The 21,989-nt window shown below is 36.6% G+C and overlaps 1 protein-coding gene across 2 annotated transcripts in view; it reads right to left on the bottom strand.

Annotated features, from left to right (window-relative positions):
• serinc5 (serine incorporator 5) overlaps positions 1-21,989 on the bottom strand; it is a 31,800-nt gene that overhangs the window by 5,959 nt on the left and 3,852 nt on the right. For both annotated transcript variants that reach the window (XM_039662546.2, XM_039662547.2), the window contains exons 2-8: positions 13,642-13,809; positions 10,578-10,756; positions 8,274-8,356; positions 7,326-7,419; positions 1,760-1,971; positions 267-359; positions 1-127 (exon numbers count right to left, since the gene is read on the bottom strand). In XM_039662546.2, coding sequence (XP_039518480.2) covers positions 1-127; positions 267-359; positions 1,760-1,971; positions 7,326-7,419; positions 8,274-8,356; positions 10,578-10,756; positions 13,642-13,809 — 956 coding nt within the window. The remainder of the gene's footprint in view (positions 128-266; positions 360-1,759; positions 1,972-7,325; positions 7,420-8,273; positions 8,357-10,577; positions 10,757-13,641; positions 13,810-21,989) is intronic.

Genomic DNA, 21,989 nt, shown 5'->3' with positions numbered 1-21,989 from the left:
CAAGAGTACAGTATACAGCCGAACAGTATGACCGTTCCGATCCCCGTCACTATGTTAGTGTCGCTCTTCAGTCCTGATTTAAAGGGAAGAACGCAGACAGTGACATTGTATCCGTTTTCCTCCACCGCTGAAAGAGACAGAGCACAGGACTGATTTTAATAAGTTGCATCACTGAAGCCTCTGTTTACGGCTCTGTCCACACCACAGACCACTGAGAGGCACACCCAGGACAGTTAGAGTGTGAAAGCGAGAGTATTTTTACTCACTTTCAATGGGTTTGCTGGCGAGCGCTGAGAAGGTGAGGTACATGACATAGACGGTGATGATCGCGGGCTGCAGCAGACCTGAGGTGGGCTGGACTGTGTGGAGAACCGAGCAAAACATCAGATTTGTTGGTATATAGGAGCACATACAGATTTGTACTGTCTGTTTGAGTGTGGCTTATTCATACATCATGTATTTGGGGTTGAGGTTTGAGGTTGGTAAGATTTTGTAATGCGTTTGAAAGATCATGTTCACCAAGGCTGGATTTATTTGATCAAAAATACTGTAAAAACAGTAAATATTATTACAATTTAAAATGAATTATCTATTTTAATATATTAGATTTAATATATAGCTGATTTTTTTGTTTTATCATTTATTGTTATTATCAATGTTGAAAACAGTTGTGCTGCTTCATGTTTTTGTGGAAATACATCATTGCCGAATAAAAGTCTTACTTTAGTTTAAAAAAAAAAAGAAAATGGACATGATACTGTATATCAGTAGAGTATATTTAATTGTTCATGATTATTTCCTCTAATATCGGTGATCCCGGTATTTAGATCACCTTCGTTCAGTGAACACTTTAATGTAATCTTTAACAAATCACAATATATGAATATACAATATCCTCTCAATTTTCCTACTGTACATTATAATGCTATGATGTCTATAACAGTGTTGGGTAAGTTACTCTAAAAAAGTAATTAATTACCTCTTCAACAGTGTAATTAGATTACTGTACTAATTACACTCTAAAAAGTATTTAATTACTTTCAAAATCCCATATCAATCTCAACCAGCTGAATAATACAAGGATAGACATGATGAATCTGTGTTAATTCTTTCAAATAAATACTATAAAATTGCATGAATTATCCTTAAACTGACCAAGGTGGAAAAGGTTTTAAAAACATACTTTTTAACATCAGACAATACATTTTGATGTTAAACCCACTATTGTTTTTGTTGTTTTCACACTTTTTTCATACATATTTTACAATAATTCATAAGAATTTGTACGAGTGTGGTCGTACGATTTAGACACCTCATAAAATGCATACGAATCGCTGTGAGATCGGATTGATCTATACACAGTATTTTCCTGAATTACATCAGAAGTAACTGTAATTAAATTACAGATAAATGAAGAGTAATCCCTTACTTTACATTTTCAAGGGAAAAGTAATTAAATTACTCCGTAATTAGTTACAGCCAACACTGGTCTATAATCACTTTTAGCATTTAAAACGATTGATTGTATCGTGTGACGAAAGTGTATCTTTAAATTACTTTCTTACTCAGTTTCACCTTTAAAAGTTGGTTTGTTTAGTGAGAATCCGTGATAATTAAATGTATAAAACTCTCCGGCTTGCACAAACATGGGAACAGCTCCAGGCACTATGAATAAACTTGTTTGCCTGACATCAAACAAACATCTGCTTGTTAGTACAAAAAGTGGGTCACTGAAGCCCAAGCATCTTGGTAAACTCACAGGTCTGAATGCAGGGCGAGATGGCCAGCAGGGACACGATGAAGCACAGGCCACAGTTGACTCCCAGGAAGAGCTTGTTGAGGAAGCAGGCCTCTGGGTGCGTGTAGAACTTGATCATAAACACCATGGCCCCCACTGCCACAGAGAACAGTGCCAGTGTGACAAAAGCCAGTGCTGCATACCACATTTTATTATATTTGGCTCCTGAGCTCCTGTGGAGGGACACATTGGAGACGGTTCAAAGGAGTGCTCGTGGGTTCAAAACAACTTTGTGGCATGATGAAAACAATTGTGTCCCTCTGTCTATAAAAAAAAATTGCAGTTAGACATTTTGGCATCACTTTATTTTACAGTTCCCTTATTACACGTTACTTGTACTGATAGTTACTATATTAATAACTACAAATAATACTTACATGTGTAAACTTACATGAAACTAACCCTCAACATAATCCTAACCCAACCCTATAGAGTACTATTACTCTGTACTTAAGTGCATAATTACTAGGGCTGGGTAATAAATATCGATTTCTCGATATTAATCGATTCTCATTTTTATGAACCGATATCGATTCTTAAATCTCAAGAATCGATTAGTCATCCTGTTTCTTTTGAATTAATGGGACATTGTATCGCGGCTGCGCGCATCCAAAAAAAAATCGCAATAATCTTTGTCCTTTGTTACTATTGATATGAAACAAAGTCTCAATTTTCAAATTACGTCTATTTTCTTTAGAAATTCAAAAACATTAATAGCGTTTTGGCGCTGTGGCGTGAGATCGCTCTGGCGCAGCTCTAGAGAAGCAGCAGCGCTGATCTCTCTTCCGGGTTAATAATACCAGTTACAGCGCGAAATAAACATTAATGAGCATCTGAAAGTGTGTTAAAAGATAGAGTACAGCTTATCGAAATCCGTATCATGTCACATTGATTCGCTCAACCGTGGAAAGACGTCAGTTAAACAGCTTGTAATCAATGTATCGTCATATTTACCTCAGAAAACCCACATAAACTCGTTAGTCAGCTAGAAAAAAATAACTCCAGAGAGGAGCATTTTGCTAAATATACACACCATATTACATATGCATTATAATCTTAATGTTCTTCAATATCTAATGCATATTTGAATAAATCTGGCAAGTTTTTATGACAGCCACCATTTAAATGTTTATATTTCATATAATCTTCTTATTATAAAAATAAATAAAAGTGTAATTTAAGTGTTTGTATGGCTACAAAACAGTTCATTATTAACTTCATATTAGGCTAATGAAGCCTATTGGCTACAACTAGACTCCCATAGTTTACAGCATTTAAGAGATTTGATTCCCTTGAGAAAAATGGCCATTTATTGTAACTGATATACAAAATAATCAATATTGAATCGAATCGAATCGAATCGAATTGCAAGCTTGTGAATCGAATTGTGAAATTTGTCTCAATACCCAGCCCTAATAATTACACTGTAACACTGACACCTTAAAATAAAGTGCAATCCACTTTTTAAGGTGTCCCTGTTACAGGGTAATAATATATTTAAGTACTGAGTAATGCTAAAAAACAACGCATACTTACTATAAGGTTTGGGTTAAGAATAGGGTTTGGTTTAGGGTTAGTTCAAAGTAATAATCATGCATAATGTACTATTACCACAATAAGTACGTGTAACATATGAAACAAGCCAAGGACACTAAAATAAAGTGTTACAAAAATTGCAATTACGAAAAAAGTACTTAAATGGAGGTACAAGGAGGCAATAAACATTCAAATAAACAACAGTGTAAATCTTAAAAGTCTCTAAAAATGTTAACAATAGACAAATGTGTTAGAATTGCATAATGTCTGTTATATGAAGTCTTTCAACGCCATTATCAAGATTGGGCCAGATTTACAGCGCAATTCCAAAATAGCACCGAAAGCAGTAGAAAATTCTGTGTGTGATTTACTGACGACGACATGCAAATTAAAGAACACAGACGCAACTGGATCATTTCCATAATGACCAACGTTCATTCCTTTCATAAGATAAAAGCTCTTCACTGTAGACATTCCTTCAGATCTAGATCTCAAATCCATAGCTAATATTCCCTATCATACATTGTGATCCAGAACCGCCCGTTTAGACAAGAAGGGGTCTTCTTCGGGCCAACAGGTAACACAAACCATTTAATCTGAAATCAGGTAACACTGAGATCAATTTGGGGTTGTTAAGATTTTTTGAGCATTGGTGAAAGTCTCATATGCTCACCAAGGCTGCATTTTCTAATCAAAAATTTAGTAAAAAAAAAAAAGTAATATTGAGAAATGTGATTATAATTTACAAACTTGTTTTTAGCATATACTATAACTTATTCCTGTGATGGCAAAGCTGAATTTTCAGCAACCATTACTGCAGTCTTCAGTGTCACATGACATTTGAATTTGATTTTATGACTTTTATACTTTATACACTGTACTTAATGTCTTTACTGTCAATTTTGTAAAGATCTTACTGTATATTGTGGTTTGTGGGTATGCCATCCGAGGCTGAGTCTAAGGTGGACCAGTGAGCAACTCGAGATCCTGATGTTTGTCTCGCTAATGACCTATAACTGTTGTGTTCCTTCAGCTGTTAAATCAAGATTGCCCCAAGAGACTTTTACTGAAATTCATCAACTGTAAGTCACTTTGGATAAAGAGACACTGTTAAATGACAAGTTAGTCTCAGCGGTAGAATGCTTTTATCATAAATGTACCATATCGGTGCATGATAACTATGACTGAGTGAGCAGGGTGAGGGAATGTTTCAGTAATGCACATAATGCCAGCAGCCATATCACCCTGTAGCCCAAGACTGGTTGCCCACTGAAGCTAAGCAGGGCTGAGCCTGGTTAGTACCTGGATGGGAGACCTTCTGAGAAAGCCAGGTTGCTGCTGGAAGAGGTGTTAGTGAGGCCAGCAGGGGGTGCTCACCCTGTGGTCTGTGTGGGTCCTAACGCCCCAGTATAGTAATGGGGATACTATACTGTCAAAAGAGCACCGTCCTTCGGATGAGACGTTAAACCGAGGTCCTGACTCTCTGTGGTCATTAAAAATCCCAGGATGTCTTTCGAAAGAGTAGGGGTGTAACCCCGGCATCCTGGCCAAATTTGCCCAGTGGCCTCTGTCCATCATGGCCTCCTAATCATCCCCATATATATATACCAATTGGCTTCATCACTGTCTCCTCTCCACCAGTAAGCTGGTGTGTGGTGAGCGTTCTGGCGCACTATGGCAGCCGTCGCATCATCCAGGTGGATGCTGCACACTGGTGGTGGTTGAGGAGATTCCCCCCTCTATGTGAAGCGCTTTGAGTGTCCAGAAAGGCGCTATATAAATGTGATGAATTATTATTATTATTATTATAAGAAGTGTTGACAGCAGTGACTTCCATCTGCTGGGCAGCCCTCCAGCGTCTGCTTCATTTCAACATCTCCATGAGGAAATACTGGATTTGGCTTTTATTATAAATATATACATATTATGCTCATCAAGCCTGCATTTATTTGATCAACATACAAAAAAAACTGTAATATTGTGAAATATTATTACAATTTGAAATAATGGTTTTCTATTCTAATATACTATAAAATATAGAAAAAAATCATCGCCATTACTCCAGTCTTCAGTGTCACATGATCCTTCAAATATCATATGTATAATATGTATTATACATATAATATTGAGAAGAAAAAAACAGAGGGGGGATGTTTTGAAACAATTTTATTCAAAAATGTTATTCATTTATGAGAACATGAACTTTATCACTGAATTTGCAGGAATTGTAAATTATTTTTTTACTTATGATGAAGTAGCTACGCAATATTTTTACTCTAATAGCTTATCTTTCCCTGCACATATGAACTGTGATCATGCACAATGAAAAAACATGCTATTAATAAAAGAAAGAAATATATCAGCCTCTGCTGAACACAGATTGATTGCAAAGCCATCACAAACCATCACAATAGAATTATCTTTGTTAGTCAATTCGCCTCATTTGCGCGTCTACCACGCTAAACGCCTCAATCGTGCTGCAGGACACTCAAGAATGAGCGCGTAATCAAAAAACCTTTGCTTTAGCCTCAATTGAGTGTAACACCATATGTGTAACTTCGGCCATTCTCAGTAGTGTAACTCTGCTTGCCATCATAGAAACAGATAATCAGATTGTGATGTTTAGTCCCGCTTCAGTAATATGCTGAATATTCTGCTGTCCTTTCGAGTTTCGACACACCGCTCCACTGCCCAGCGGAATGGTGATTCACCACTGAATGGTGATTACAGAGAGGCTGCGGCAGCTATAGTAGAGCCAGCCAAAGAAGCGCATTTTAAAATAAAATTGACTTTAATCAAACCACGGACCCGTGATAAGTTTTGTGATCCGTTACTAGTGTAGTAGCACTGATCACTTTGAGGGGGGGGATAAAAATAAGTAAGCAGAGGCAGGGATACATTGACAAGAAAGGGGCAATCTCCGGAGCGGATATATATGTACAAACATATATATGTTTGTACATATAGGGAAGGGGGAATATATATACAGTATGTATACAGTATATATATATATATATATATATATAATCATTTTTTATCAACATTTGAATCATAAAAGTCCCCAAAGGGCAGATTCGTCAAATTAAAATGACTTCTTGGGACATATCTGACGTATTACAAAATTCCCTGTGACTGTCTTGAATGTTTCTGCTCTTTTGTGCTGAGGTTTCCATTTGTTGAGCAAAGAGGAAACTATGATGCACATTGAGCTCTGCCATGGGTTTCCTGTCAACAGACTGGAGAGCAGCCAAGAACCTCTTACTTTCAGAAGGCCATACAACACACAGGGCCATACTCTACCGCCACAACACACAAATCTCTGGGTGTGTTCATAAATAATGTGTGTTGTGGCGGTAGAGTATGGTCATATGTTTTGCTGTTATTATTATTGGGAGGAGAAAGCTCCCTATAATGAAAGCATCATAGGGAGGAGCTTTTTTTCAGCGTGACTGTCTCAAAGTTGAAATGTTTCATGTCTTGAAAACTCCCACTGAAACAAAACGCTCTGGTTCTTGGAATGAGAACTTTAAACAACGCTTTAACTGTTACTGGTATGAAACCTGCTCTGCTTGTTGTTGAAACTGGAGGTTGTGGGAGTGAATGCAGCACACAAAATGTGATTTGTACTTCACACGTTGTCCTCCACAGTGCCAGTGACTAAAATAAGAAGCAAGTACAGTAAAACTTTCCCCAAATCTTTCAACCTGGTGTTAAAAAGTCCCCATTTGCTATAGCAGCACAATGTTAGGACCACCCTGGCTGGCAACTATGAAACTGTGACAGTGGAAATAACGCCATCAGAATACAATATAGTCTCCATTCCCAGACCTAATGATTTCCAGTTGCAGGGATTCAAATTACATACCAAAGAAACAGTTGGATATGATGATGGAAAGTACTGGAGCCTAATAAGTTTTCCACTTGGTGAATGAAAAGAGCAATAGAAAGGAAAAACAGACCGTTATTTTGGACATTCTAAACGTCGGCTCACCAGTTTTGATTCCATCTGTGGGCAAACTGGACGAGAAGCATCAACTGGATGATGAGGAAGAGAAAACCTCCAGCGGCCCCCACATAACGCCAGACTGAGAGAGAGAGAGAGAGAGAGAGAGAGAGAGAGAGAGAGAGAGAGAGAGAGAGAGAGAGAGAGAGATGAGTCAAAGGTCTTTCCCCATACTGTGTGACAAAACAAACAATGCTTTCTGCTAAACGCCAGCTACTAAAAACAAATCAGGAAGCACGAATCATTTAATGACACACCAAACAGCGATAATTGTTTGGACTTTTACATGAAAATGAAATTCTCTTGCACACTGATTTTGGGGTAACACATGTTATGCAATCAAAAAAACAACTAATATAAGCAATTTAAGGTAATAGTTTATTATATAATGCATTATTTTAAAGGGTGGTTTTTAAATGTAACAGGTACATGTAAGGTACAAGTAAATTTATGAAAATCATTCAGTGCCATGGTGTGCCATCATCTGTGCCATCTGATTACAATAATATGGTACTGTCTCAGTAGTATGTTTGTTAAAAGATTTGAGATATACGTCCATTAAATCAAATGTGCTGATTCAAAGATATCACTAAAATGTAAATCTGTTCTATTAATATGATTTGCATAATAGGGTTTAAACTTGTGTCACATTCCTCTAAATATGTCTGTGGTCATGAGGTCACTGACACAGGCGATCGTTTGAGTTACTCAACCGCTTGAGTTACAGCGATAGTTTATGAACCACAAAGAGATGCTTACTGTAGATCCACTGTTGCTCTTGGACATTTAAGAGATGATATCTTAACACTACTGTAGGCTCAAAGTAGATATAATCAAACTTTCTAAAAATCTAACAAGCCTCTTTAGGGTGCACGGAAACAATAGCAGCACATGTTTCAAAAAAAAGTGTGCATGTGAAAACAGATCATACTAAACCTTCTAGAAACGTGTCTTGATTTGGGAGAAAGAATCCGCCTGCACAGCAGCCCAGCAAAGCCAGAAACTTAAAGAACCAGAACCTACAAAGAAACAGGAAGAAAACTGTTACAGATTTAAGACATAATATCCTGAATAAAGGGGAAATATTTATCAGGAAACTGTTTGAAAACAACATTAAGTGTGATATTACTAACTAGGGGTGTAACGATACCCTCATGTCACGATACGATACATATAACGATACTGAACTCATGATACGATATTATTGCGATACTCCAAGATATATGGTAAAAGGTTAACAAAAAAATGTACTGTTGATTAAAATGCTAAATTTGATATTACATTGTAGGTTTAAATAAATAGGCTTGGACTTGTTGCTTCTAACCCAAGGACAATAGTGAATAACAATATTCATGATTCTGAAGCTGAAAATACTGAGTTATTGTAGATGAATATGTTTGCATGCTTTCACTGACTAGATATATTTAAAATAAAATAACGTCACTTTTTACTGGTAACATCAGACATTTGGCATTAACAGGACCCACAAATATTCCCCCATTGCATTATTATACATTATAATCAACATTATATATAGTAGTTCAATGTAGTACTGACACTAAAACTGTGAAAACTTGAATTTTTTCCTCACATAGTAATTTTTATTTTGGGGGGGGGGGGGACTATCCACGATACTTATTGTTGCATTTTTGTATTGCGATTTATTGTGGCACGATATTGTTACACCCCTATTATTAACATGTCTAAAAATAAAATACTTGTCACAAGGCTAGTCTGTGTTTCTGCCTAGTTTAATGTTTGTCACAAGTCTAGTCTGTTTCTGTATTGTTTCATGTTAAGTAGTTCCCCGTTATGTTTATTAGTCTGTCACAGGTGTTTCCTATTAGCCACACCCTCTTGTTAGCTCGTTTTCTCTTGTATTTAAGCCTGTATGTCTAGTTCAGTTTTTGTGGGTCCTTGATGTTGTTTGCTGGTTTTACTGTTCCTGATTCCTGTTTCTTGATTCTTGAGTATGTCTTTGTATAGTTTGAGTGGTATAAATAAAGTCAATCTGCAAATGGATCCTACTATCTCGTCTGCTTCAACCTCACGTGACAATACTTGTATTGAAGTTTAAATTGAATTATTAAAATGATTAAGAAAATATTAATAATCAAAACAATTGTTAATAATTCAGTACATTCATTTTTCACAATGAATAACTTTTTCACAGCAACTTTTGTTTGAATTTGTACTCTCTAAAATCCAGACATCAGTTACCGGTAAATAAATTAATATGATACCGGTAAATAAATTAATTTCTTTATTTAGCAAGAATGCATTAAATTGATAAGTAAAGACACTTATACACAATGTTACAAAAGATTGCTACTTTAAATAAATTCTGATCTTTAGAAATTTGTATTTCTATCCTAATTAATTTTGCCTCCACAACTGTTTTCAATATTGATAATAAGAAGAAATGTTGTCAATATGCAAATGTTCATATTAGAATGATTTATTAATCATGTGACACTGAAGACTGGAGTAATGACCGCTGAAAATCCAGCTTTACCATCACAGAAAAAAATTACATTTTAAAATGCATTAAAATAGAAAACTGTTAGTTTATTCGTAATAATATGTCACAATATTACTGTTTTTTTATCATATAATTGCAGTTTAGTGGGCATAAGAGTCCTCTTTAAAACAAAATGTAAATGTTTGAACGATAGTGTATATACACACTAAATATATGTCTTGAAAATTATACTTTTCCTGCAGTGTCTTTCTGGGAGTTTAACTCATCTAGTACAAGATTTCCTGTTTACCCTGGTTAGTATGTCATCACAGGGTGGTTTCAGGAAGACCTAAATTAGGTTTTTATTAAGGCATTTGTGTCTGTTTTTCTATAGATGGAGCTGGATAAAACACTGAGTTCAGACATATACTTCCTCACCCCGCATTTGCATACAACACAAAGATCTGATTATTCCAACACGAAGTGCTCTCATGTGGGGCCAAACCATCTCATTCATAGGGATAAAGCTCGTCTCCAAGCGCCATTTCCTCTGGACGGAGTTTTAAATTAATACTTCGATTCAGGGCTTTGGTTGTGGGTGAATAATGGAGCAATAGGAGTAGAGTACAGATGGAGGCAGAAGGCCAAACAATACACACGGTGGTCCCTATAGCTCCTGTGAACCTGGACTGAGAGGGGCCACGGAGCAAAGCAGAGGAGGAACAAGCACTGTTTCCAGTGTAAATACCACTTCAAATGTGTTTGGGTGGACAGCTTACCCGTTGTGAACAGCTGCCCGGCATCCTGTGCTGGTTCGCACACAAATGGTGAACACTAAGAAGAAGAAGAAGAAGCAGGCCATGCCGAAACAGACTTTATACACAGCCGAATAGCCCACTAGGGTACTGCAGTTCTCCCCCGCATTGAGCTGATGACACATTTCTTTGTAGAAAGGAATCTGAGAAAAGCACAAAACAATTCAGGGATAAAATTACATTTTGAGCAACAGAATAGATGCAGTCGCCTCAGGGCAAGGCTAAACTTAAACAGAATCTGATCTGTGCGCACACCCATTTACACTGGAATTCGAAGATCAACTTATATACACAAAGAAATAACACTGTTTTCTTTCAAAGGCTGATTATGTTTTTAATACAAGTTAAAAGTCCCAGATTTTTTATTATTATTACAAGACGAAAAAAAACAAAACAAGTTTGGATTTACTTTGATTATATATGGTTTCACAAGATTAATATTTTTTTCATTTTTGGTGAGCATTAGAGACTTTACAAACATTTTTAGAAATCTTACTAATATAGACCATTTTGCAAGATGTAAAAAACACTAGTCCAGAAGCACTTCCTGTTTCAGTTTTTTAACAATACATAAAAGCATAAAAATACATATAAAACTGAATCAGAAAGTTAAACAAACATCTTTAAGATGTTTTCTTTACATGTGAAATAAAGAAAACAGGAAGTGTTTCTGGACCAGTGTTGTTTACATCTTGCAAAATGGTCTATAATATTCAAATTCATACTTCAAAGTACTGAACACTATAGCATTACTATTGTACATGTCCAAAAGCACGGAATTGCCATGTTTTTTTTTTCTGTAAGAACTTCTCAGGGATCAGCTAAGAGGTCAGTCAAAATTCAAAACCAGCATTTATGGTTCTCTTTTGTGGTCTTGAAGAGAAAGCTGGCACACACTACAGGCACTGGTCAATTCCTAAAATATATTAAGGTTCCCAACAGTCTACAATTTGTAGACCTGTTATAATGCTGGATTGCACTGCTACTATTATTATAATATGGACCATCATATAATATAAGGTCGTTAAGGTGTTCCTCTGTCAGCATTGCAGCATTTCCCATCCCATTTGCTCTGTCCGTGTGTTGTAACCACGAAAGACCACCAGAGGGGGATTTTATGTGCTCTTCAATTTGAAACTACTATTTGTGAAAAAAGCTTCAACAGCTGTAAATCTTTTTGTGTCTTGGCACCTCAGTGGCCGTTCTTTTGTGCCTCACCGAGAGGCAGCGTCTTTTTTAGTGTCAGGGTTTTTATACTCATGGCATTTACCCAGTAAGCACTCATTGTGGTGCTGAGAACAAAAAGAGAGCTTGAGCTCATGTTACACACCCAGCCTTTAAGTGCATTTCAACAGCTTTCGGTTACCTTCTTTTAGATAGCTACAGAACAATCAACATGCAGAAAGAGTTTTGCTGTGTTAGATGTTATGAGCATTGATACTCTTACATTCTTTCAATATTGATAATACATTCTTACATTCCTTTCATGCTTTGAAGCAGAAGAGTCATGTAGCTCTCCTTTGTGTTTGTTTGAATAACATGGGCTAGCTGCCTGCAAATACACCCTTGATCCCTCCATTGACCTTTTCTTTCATGAATTAACGTGTATATATTCTGTCCCTACAAATGCTGGAAATGTCCCCTGAGGTATTAAAAAGATCTATCCAGGTAGTAGAGGACATAACCTATTGGTAAGGTAAGCATTTACCTATCTAGCAAAAAAACAAAAACTATGAAAACAGCTATGATGGTGACATAGTGGTTAGACAAAGTCTAACAAAAAAGTAAAAAAAAAATCCAGATTTACTTTATTTATGTAATTGGAGTCTTTAGAATAGTGGTCAGTAATGACACTGCTCTAAGTTTCACAAACCACACTTTCTTCATTTAAAGACAGATATCAGTGAAAAAGATCAGCTGTTGATTCAGTATCTATTCTAATGAATCCAGACTGGTTCAAACCAGAAAATACACAATTTTCTCACCCCCATGTCATCCAAGATGTCCTTCTTTCTTCAGTCAAAAAGAAATTAAGGTTTTTTTTGATGAAAAAATTCCAACATTTTTCTCCGAATCGTTTAAAGCCCTTTGAGCAGTTTGCACTGAAACTGTCTTTTGGACCTTGAACCGTTTGGTTCAAGTCCATAATATGGAGAAAAATCCTGGAGTGTTTTCATTAAAAACCTTAATTTCTTTTCGACTGAAGAAAGAAAGACATGGACATCTTGGATAACATGGGGGTGAGTAAATTATCAGCAAAAGTTTTTTGAAAAGTGAACTACTCCTTTAAAAGAATAATGTTAAAAAAATCAAAAATCAAACTACTCTTGGATCTCAATGATAGCAATACATTTACAGGAACTAGTTTTTCTAAGCGGCGGAATTTCACTTTGCTCCGGTTAGTAGTCCTGCGCCGAAAACTAAACCCAGAACCGAATCTCGCTACAGTCAGAACTACCTGCACTACCTCTCTCGGTTGTCTAGGTAACTACAAATCACTCCGCCGCTGCTGTAGACTGTGCTAATAAATACAGGGAACAAAGTATAACTATTGGAATGCAATGAAAGGGTAGTTTGATTTCTAACATTATTCTCTCAACTGGCGTTATAATGTATTTGCTTTTGGTCACTGTGGAGTGGGTAAAACTGTTTATAATGGCAGGCTAGCAGTTACCGTTGGCTCGAGCTAGCCTAGCACCGGCGAACTATGCAACTGGAAAGACTGGATATACATTTTTGAAAACTGTCTACACTGATAAATAACACTAAGGCTAACTTGGAAATGAGGCCCGATGTCCAAAATCCTGAACCACCCCTTTAACACATTTAAACCCATTTTACACTGTTCTGCAGATTTTACCCCCCCAAACAGCCCACAGAATATGAATGAATGAAGTACACCAAACCAGTAGGTTTATTTGACTTGCCACCCACTGCTGCTGACCTGAGACCAGATTTAATGGTCTTTATATATGAGGGAACCTGATACTAAAAAATGCAAACTGAGAAGCTCTGAACAAAGACTCACATTTTCTCGCATTGCCGTCTCCACAGTGGGGGACATCATGATGACACAGGTCACCGTGACCAGCATGAAGAAGAGGGCGTACATGAAGCGTGTCGAGGTGGACTGTTTGATCTTGGGACAGCAGCCGCAGCACAGGGAGCAGGCAGCCGATCCACAGCAGCAGGCCAGCTGCAGAAAAACATCAGATGAGTAAGCGGGACATGTGCAAGTGCTTAACAATAACCCTTCACAAACCATTACAATGATTTACAATTAAACAATGGGTTTTAAAGCACATTTGCACACTTAAAAGTATAAAAAGGCAGTGTTACTGTAAACCAATGACAAAGACAAAACAATCTTTATAAGATTAAGTCAAATTTAAATTGCTGCTAAAATAAACCAATGCACTGTTAAATTGGAGGCTGAGGGGGTGTGTGAACATGTTATTGGCCGGTATTCCCTTTAGCAACACAACTGCCTCATTCCTATTGGCTGTAAGGAAGTAGTAGAGCTGGGCTGTTGTTACTATGAAGCAGCTTAAATCACATGACGCAAGATACAGACATAACACGAGGCTCTGAGATCAGATTGAGGGGATGCAGTACCAACAAACGTCCCTGGAAATCCCTTTATCTCTTCATTTACAGTTTGCAGACATGATCATGCAAGCAGAGAAAGAGAGGATAGAGCTTCAATTATTTGGTGCTTTTCACACAATTACCATCATTTCACAACGGGAACAAATTTTGTATAATATAATGTTTAAAATAATAACTTAAATATAATTAGGGATGCATTTATATTATGTTTATTATGGTATTGAAATTTGGGGAAATACATACAAAACTAGAACCAATCCAATTTTTTTTATTACAAAAGAAGGTTATCAGATTAATTAACTATGCACCTTACAATTCACCAAGTAATTTACTGTTTCATCAATCAAAAATGTTGAAGTTGTATGATTTAGTTGATTTGTGCACGTTAAAATTTATTTACCAACTCAAATATAATAAAACTCCTAAATGTTTGCAATTATTATTTTCCCAGCGAGAAAGTAAATATGATCTTAGAGAGGATTATGTATATTTAACCAACCACAAGTACATTCTACATTAAGAGAACACTGTTTATCAAATAAAGGAGTTAAATTGTGGAATAGTTGTTGTAATGAGTTAAAACAAGCCACGTCTATTTTTCAGTTTAAAAAATATTACAAGAGAATAACATTGGAAAAATATACAATAGAATAAAAATGAATTAGACAGGCTTGCTTCTGGTGTGGACAATCATGGTCCACTAATGTGTTAATGTTAATTTTATGAACAGATGTTGTCATTAATGAGTTACATTTGATTCTAAAGTTAAGGGCAGGCATAATACGCTTTAGCTTCTGCCTGCACCTGGTCATCTATAGTATTTATGTTTCGAATGTTTTGATGATTTGATTGATTGATTGATTAATTGAATGATCTGTAAATGACCAAACCGAATAAATGAAAATGAAAATGTTTAAAATAATATCTTGGGATATATCGGGATGCACTGATATGACATTTTATATACTGTGTATATATATATATATATATATATATATATGAAGAGTACAGATGCAAAAGCCTCTAAGTGCCATTTGAAATTTTCTTCTAGAATGATAATTTTTATCAAGCTTGTATATTTAAGTTCAGTGATTTCACTTAAATGGCAATGATAATTACCGATTAATTGTTATTTAAGTGAAATTACTGAACTTAAATATACAAGTTTGATAAAAAAATCATCATTAAAGAAGAAAATTTCAAATGGCATTTAGAGGCTTTTGCATCTGAACTCTTCATATATATATATATATATATATATATATATATATATATATATACACACACACACACATTTGTCAGATAAATCTAAATCCAATTTTTTTTATTTTTTAAAGAGCCTGATTACAAAAACACTAATCACACCATTAAAAGCCATGTACCAACTATAATTTTATGCAACCTATTTAAAAGACTTGCATTGTACATGTTGCACTTAAGTGTATTTTCCTTTCGGAAGTGATTTTAATCATACTTCAAGCAATTTAAAACCATCATGGCAACCAGTGTCAATCTGAAATGCGTCTTAGCTGAAGAAATAATACATTAATCGGCTTTAATATATCACTATCAGCCAAATTTTCTTATCGGGCCGATAATGATAATATCAAAAATGAACATTTACCAGCCGATACCAATATGGTGGCTATATATCACGCATACCTAAATATAATATAATGTAAATGTGTATTATATAGGTTTCTAGATAATACCATTTATGATTTATTCTGTTGCCATTCTCCTATGGTTATTTTAATAATAATTATACAATTATGTGATGTTATATTTTATAAAGTACAAAATCATCAACTCAGAAGTGAGGTTTTTTTAATAAAAATGTTTTATTGCATGATTTGTCAATATTAAAGAAATCATTCATATTTGATTTGGTGTTATCCAAAAACTTGTTTTTGGGATTACTTGTTGGGAATGAGATCTTTATTTTCAACAAGCTAAAAGTTAAGAAATGAATAGGTAGGAATAGAATAGGCCTAAAGGTTCATGAATTTGACATTAAACACGGCACATCATATTACTAATATTACTATATGGCGACACAGACAGCAGGAATCACGGCAAAGCCAGGCACACTATTTCCAAAAATCAGGAGGACACATCCCCCTCTCCAGACAGCAGGTGGCCAGCACGTACGACCCTGACTAATGACAGACCCGTTTCTCCACAGCACCACAGAGTCCCACTCATTGGTCAACACCGGTCGAGTGGTGGGACAGCACTCTACATCCTCTCGCAAACAAACCATCCCCCACATCTCCTGCCCCGGAGACAGTTCTCAACCCCCTACAAAGAGCCCTTCTCTTACACTCTCCCGCAACCAGCAGGGGTCTGGGTGAAAGGTGACAGACTACTGGTAAGGAGGACAATAAACTATGGACATTGTTTTCCTGACAATTCGAGCTGGGAATTTCTCAAGCTCCACAGAAGTGTGTGGAGGACCTTTATGAAACTGCATCCAAAAGTTGGAAGAACTTTGTGTTGTAGCAAACAGATTCGAGGTTTGTGGTTCTATATAGAACCTTAAAAGGTTCTATCAGTGCTACGTATTTGGAACCCCTAAAAGGTTCTATACACTCTTAAAAAGGGGTTCCTTTGGGTTCTATATAGAACCCTGGGGTTCCATACTTGGCCAATAGAAACTTTTACCAAAAAAAATGGTTCTATATAGAACCATTTTGGAGTTCCATATATGAAGCGGGGGATGGAACCCTTTCCGGTTCTAAATAGAACCATTTCTTCTAAGAGTGTAGGGGTGTGTCTAAAAAAATAAATAAAAAAAACATTTAGTTCTGGTCCACTAAGTGTTCAAATTGGTATTTTTATCACCAAACCTAGACATAGGGATACATCCAAAACCTGATTGGTCGGCTTGTATGATGTGTCGCCAATTTTTGTGTTGCCGGAACTTACTGAACATCCAATACTATGCTGTGTGCTGGGCGTTGTATGTACATAGCCTGAGTATTCGTGAAGAGCTTATAAAATGTGTAAAACAGCAGCAGGAATCCCTCCGTCACACACACAAATGAATATCTGCTGCAAGGAGAAGCGCTTCTACGTTATTATGTAATACCAAATTTAGGATTTTTTTATTAAACCATACATTTTACAAACTTTCAATAGGAAATAAAATTAATTACGTTTTTTTTTTGGCTTAAAGTATTGCGATAATTTTGTGAATTGTATCGAACCTTGATTGAGTGTATTACACCCTTACTTGTCAGCAAAATAAATAATCGGACCCAGTTTAAATTGATCCTTGGTGCATGTTGCAAATGGCCAAGAACATTAAGACACATTATATCACTGGGCTCAAGTACCATCATGCCGAAACTCAGCGGACAATTAATCTATAGTCTCTATGTCATGAATAGCTGCTTTGTGGGTCTGTTAGCCAGGCAATTGTACAGCTGAGGCAAAAATGTATTACTTCACTGTTTGAAGTGTACACAAAAAAGTGCTGTTTTTTCCCGTGTGAAGAGTAGTACCCATAGTAACACTGAAGAGTCTAACCTTCTTAACTAGAATCGCATGGCAAAACGTTGATGGATGGATGCCGATTGCTTGACAGCTTTTTCAATTGCAAATACAGAGTAACCTAAAGGCTCATGGGACAAGAGTAAACACCCTCTAAGATGGCAATGGACGGAGAGCGATGGAGATGCATAAAGGCTGTGTGGAAGGGTGAGAATGTCTCACTGCTACCCAAAAAGTCAACACAGTCCTGTCACAAATGGCACCTTTCAGTTCACTAGAAGAAGAAGAAAAAAATCACTAGCTGAGGTTTGAGGAACGTGTGAAAATCCACATAAATTGTTCCTATAGCATAATGCACATTTTGTTTTGGCCTATTATGGTAATGTTTCATGTGATTGGTGTTATTTCATGAGACACTACACAGTAATTGGAATTCTAATGTGGGAGTTCAGACAAATCAATCAGATCAAAGTAATGTAAAGGCCTGATCAAGAACAGTGTGCCAAAGAAAATGAGATAATGACCCTTCCGGTACAAAGCTGCAACAGTACTGTCTTGAACCATGAACGTTTACAAGGCACAATATTGCTGGGCAACCCAGTCTCATCCCAAGACGTCATATAACTGACGTTTTCCGACGTCTTTTGACCATACGTCAATATTCGCCTTTTTAGGGCCCCCTTAAACGTCGGTAGATGAGGTTATGGGATCCTAACTCTACCCCATACCTAAACCTAGGGCTGGGCGATATGGCCAAAAAAAATTATCACGATAATTTTTTTTATATCAGTCGATATCGATAATTATCACGATATATGTCAAATATTTATTTTTTTCAAGTTTAAAGGCAGATTTTTGCGACTAAGTGAAAGTTGTATAAACCAGAGTGTTAATTGTGTTTTTAAACTACTCTTTAAATTTATGTTTATTAACAAAAACAGTAACATCTGTTTTTTTTTTTCCTTTTTTTTTCTTATGTAACGACCACATTTTTATGTGGTAAAAAGTAATATTCTGACTGTTTGAGTTGTATTCAAATTAACCATTGGTCATTCAGTCTCATGCATTTAGATCATGATAACCACAGATAAAACCAGGTATAGCCTATAACTTAACTCCTCACTATCATGGCATAACTTTATGGTTTCTGTATTTTTTGAATGAAAAACAATAGCCTAACAGCTAAATAAATACATTATTAAATACTGTACTTATATTCCATTAGTCATAATACATTGTCAACATTAATAATATTATACAATTCAATATGTATCCCACATTTCATGGTGCAGTTAATATTACCAGGCTAACCTTACAGTAAATCCATGGTAGGCTAAATGGATTCAGTATCAATTCAGATTCTGACTGGATCGTTGCACGCAGTGTTTCTCCTTTTTGTCAGCGGTGTTTCATCTGCCTTTAAACTGGTTTAAACTTGACATTTGTGTTCTTCGCTGAACTCAAGTGCTTCTCACTGGATCTCGTGAGCAAAACGATCAGAGGCGCGTCTGCCGTTTGGACTTTGAGCCGAGCGGATAAATGCTCCGTGTGGCGCGCGCGGTTTAAATGAGTTTCGTTCCGCTTTTTTGACGCATAAACATTATCGAACATTTATCGACCTCTTGATATCGTTTTATCGAGGAAAATTATATCGCGATAATTATCGTTATCGTTTTATCGCCCAGCCCTGCCTAAACCTAACCCTAAACCTACTCCGTCACCTAACTGAGGTTAAAGGTAAAGCGTCAGTTGTATGATGGCCCAGGATCGCCATCTACCGACGTTTAAGGGGGCCCTAAAAAGGCGGATATTGACGTATGGTCAAAATACGTCCCAAAACGTCAGTTATATGACTTTTTGGGATGAGACTGTGTTATGCTGGGCAATAAAACCAGCTTTTTTTATGCAGAATGCATCATTACGACTGATTCATAGGACTGTCATCCTTGAGTGATCCAGACATCTGAAGGAGAAATCAGTTAGATTTACATAACATTTTCCCAGCAGGACAACACAAAAAGACAAATTCGTAGAAACTGAGAGCCTTTTCAAATGCTTGAACACAACAAAGATTTACAAGATTTTCTTCCAGATGAACACAAACCAATATTCTTAGGAAAAAATATCCATCTTTATGGCCCTATTTACACCTTGTATTAAGAATCCATTTGGTTGATTGGGGGCCCGTCATCCACACTACTGCATTTTCGTTTAAAAACGGAGACCTTTTGCTACGTTTGCACCTCATGTCCAGAAACTAAAACGGAAAAAACGAAGACCTAATATGGAGAAGTTTAGAAATGCTGCAGCTCCGTTTTGCGTTCTGAATCTCCGGAGGGCGTTTTAGTGTGGACGAGACAAAACCGGACAAAACGGAGGAGTTTAGAAACGATGACGCAGAGGCTCACGCTCTGCTCTATGATTGGGTGTCATCAGTCATGACGTATCCTTCCCTGATTCGTCAGCCACTGTTTACACCGGCACGCGCATGCCAATTGTTAGTGAATGGTTACGTGATCTGTGTTTTCAGTCGTTTTAATGTGGACGGAGATCGTTTCTAATACGCAGATAAAACACTGGTGTGGACGGAGATCGTATTTGTTTTAATTCTCCGTTTTTAAACGAAAACGCAGTAGTGTGGACGGGGCCTGGATCACAAGTAGACGACACTGGCCTGACTTTGTCATACTCATATTCTAGTCAGAATGTGAGTCTGATACTACTTCATAGGGCTTTGATTATGAGGCGTGTCTTTACAGAACCATGAAAAAAAAAACCTGCACTCAATTGGATAGACCTACAACCAATCAGAGCAACCCAATAAGTGATGTTGAGCTACGTACAGTTTTCAACAGAACTCAACTGCACACACTCTGGAAGAAGTAGTAAAATAATGAATGTTGCTTCTTTTACTTGGTCCTCCATGAGTGCGACCAAAGGAGAAACCACAACAACCACAGGCTTTTCATTGCATACCATCTTCTAGGGCTGGGTAAAAATATCGATTCATCAATGCATTGCAATTTTTTGCTTCTCAATTCAATATCGATTCATCAAATCCTATGAATCGATTCAGCCATCCAGGCCAGTGGCGGCGCTGTGGGCTACACTGTAGTGAGAGCGTTCAGCGTTGTACAAGTCGCGCTTTAGCCCTTAGCAAAACAGCGCGATGACGGACAGCAGCTGCACTCCGTTCAAGCCTGATTCAAGCCTGCACCGCCAACATTAAAAGCCGACGTTTGGGCTCATTTTGGATTCCACTGTAAGCCGGGAACTATGGAAGCTTGTTTCCGCCACAGAATGGAAAATAAAAAAGGTAATTGCGACTTTTTATCTCACAATTCTGAGTTTTTTTTTCTCACAATTGGGAGTTTATCTCTCGCAATTCTACCTTTATTTCTCAGAATTGCAAGATATAAAGTCAGAATTGCGAGATATAAAGTCACAATTGCGTGATATAAAGTCGCAATTGGGTGTTATAAAGTCAGAAATGCATGATATAAAGTCAGAAATGCGTGATATAAAGTCTATGAGATATAAACTTCTGAGAGGGAAAAAGGTTAGTATTTTTTCCCCCTTAGAATTGGCCTGATAACTCGCAATTGCTGTTAAGTGTGATCAGCTATTAAGTGTTATTGTTTACAAAATTATAATTAGAATATAATATTGCACTTTTTTGAGTATGCATATTTTGTGCTTCTGTTTACATTTCTTTTATAACTTGAATGTATAGGAAGAAAGAAATATACTTCTGTAGAAAGTAGAAAGTAGAAATGTAGAAAGTTTCTACTACTTAGTTACATGCACTTTAGAGGTGTTGTTAAAGCACTGTACAGTGCTTGTCACAGTTGTGTTTGAATTCAACACAAACAATATTGTACATTTTTATTCTGCTGAATAAACCATGAAAGGAAACAAACATGCTGGGGTCAATTTGTTCTTTAACATTGGTAAAACTCCGCACATTACTTAAAAATATACTCAGGCACTTAATTACTTGTGTATTTACTTATTATTGAATCAATATCGAAGCTAATAAGTCAATATTGAATCGAAATCGAATCGAATCAAAGCCTCAAGAATTGAAATCGAATCGAATTGTGAAATACCTAACAATACCCAGCCCAACCATCTTCTTAGGGACCATCAGAGGCAGCTGATAAATTAAACTTTTGCGGAATCCTGTAGGAAGGACGGCAAACACATCTTGACGATCGACAAATGCCTTGATTGCAGTTCTCTGTTTGTCTTTTAAAATGAATGCACTGTCGA

Source organism: Pimephales promelas, chromosome 4 (genome assembly GCF_988280905.1).
Source record: "Pimephales promelas chromosome 4, fPimPro1.hap1.1, whole genome shotgun sequence".
Taxonomy (NCBI): domain Eukaryota; kingdom Metazoa; phylum Chordata; class Actinopteri; order Cypriniformes; family Leuciscidae; genus Pimephales; species Pimephales promelas.
Note: the sequence above shows the minus strand (reverse complement) of the source record. Positions and strands in the feature narration are given on the sequence as shown.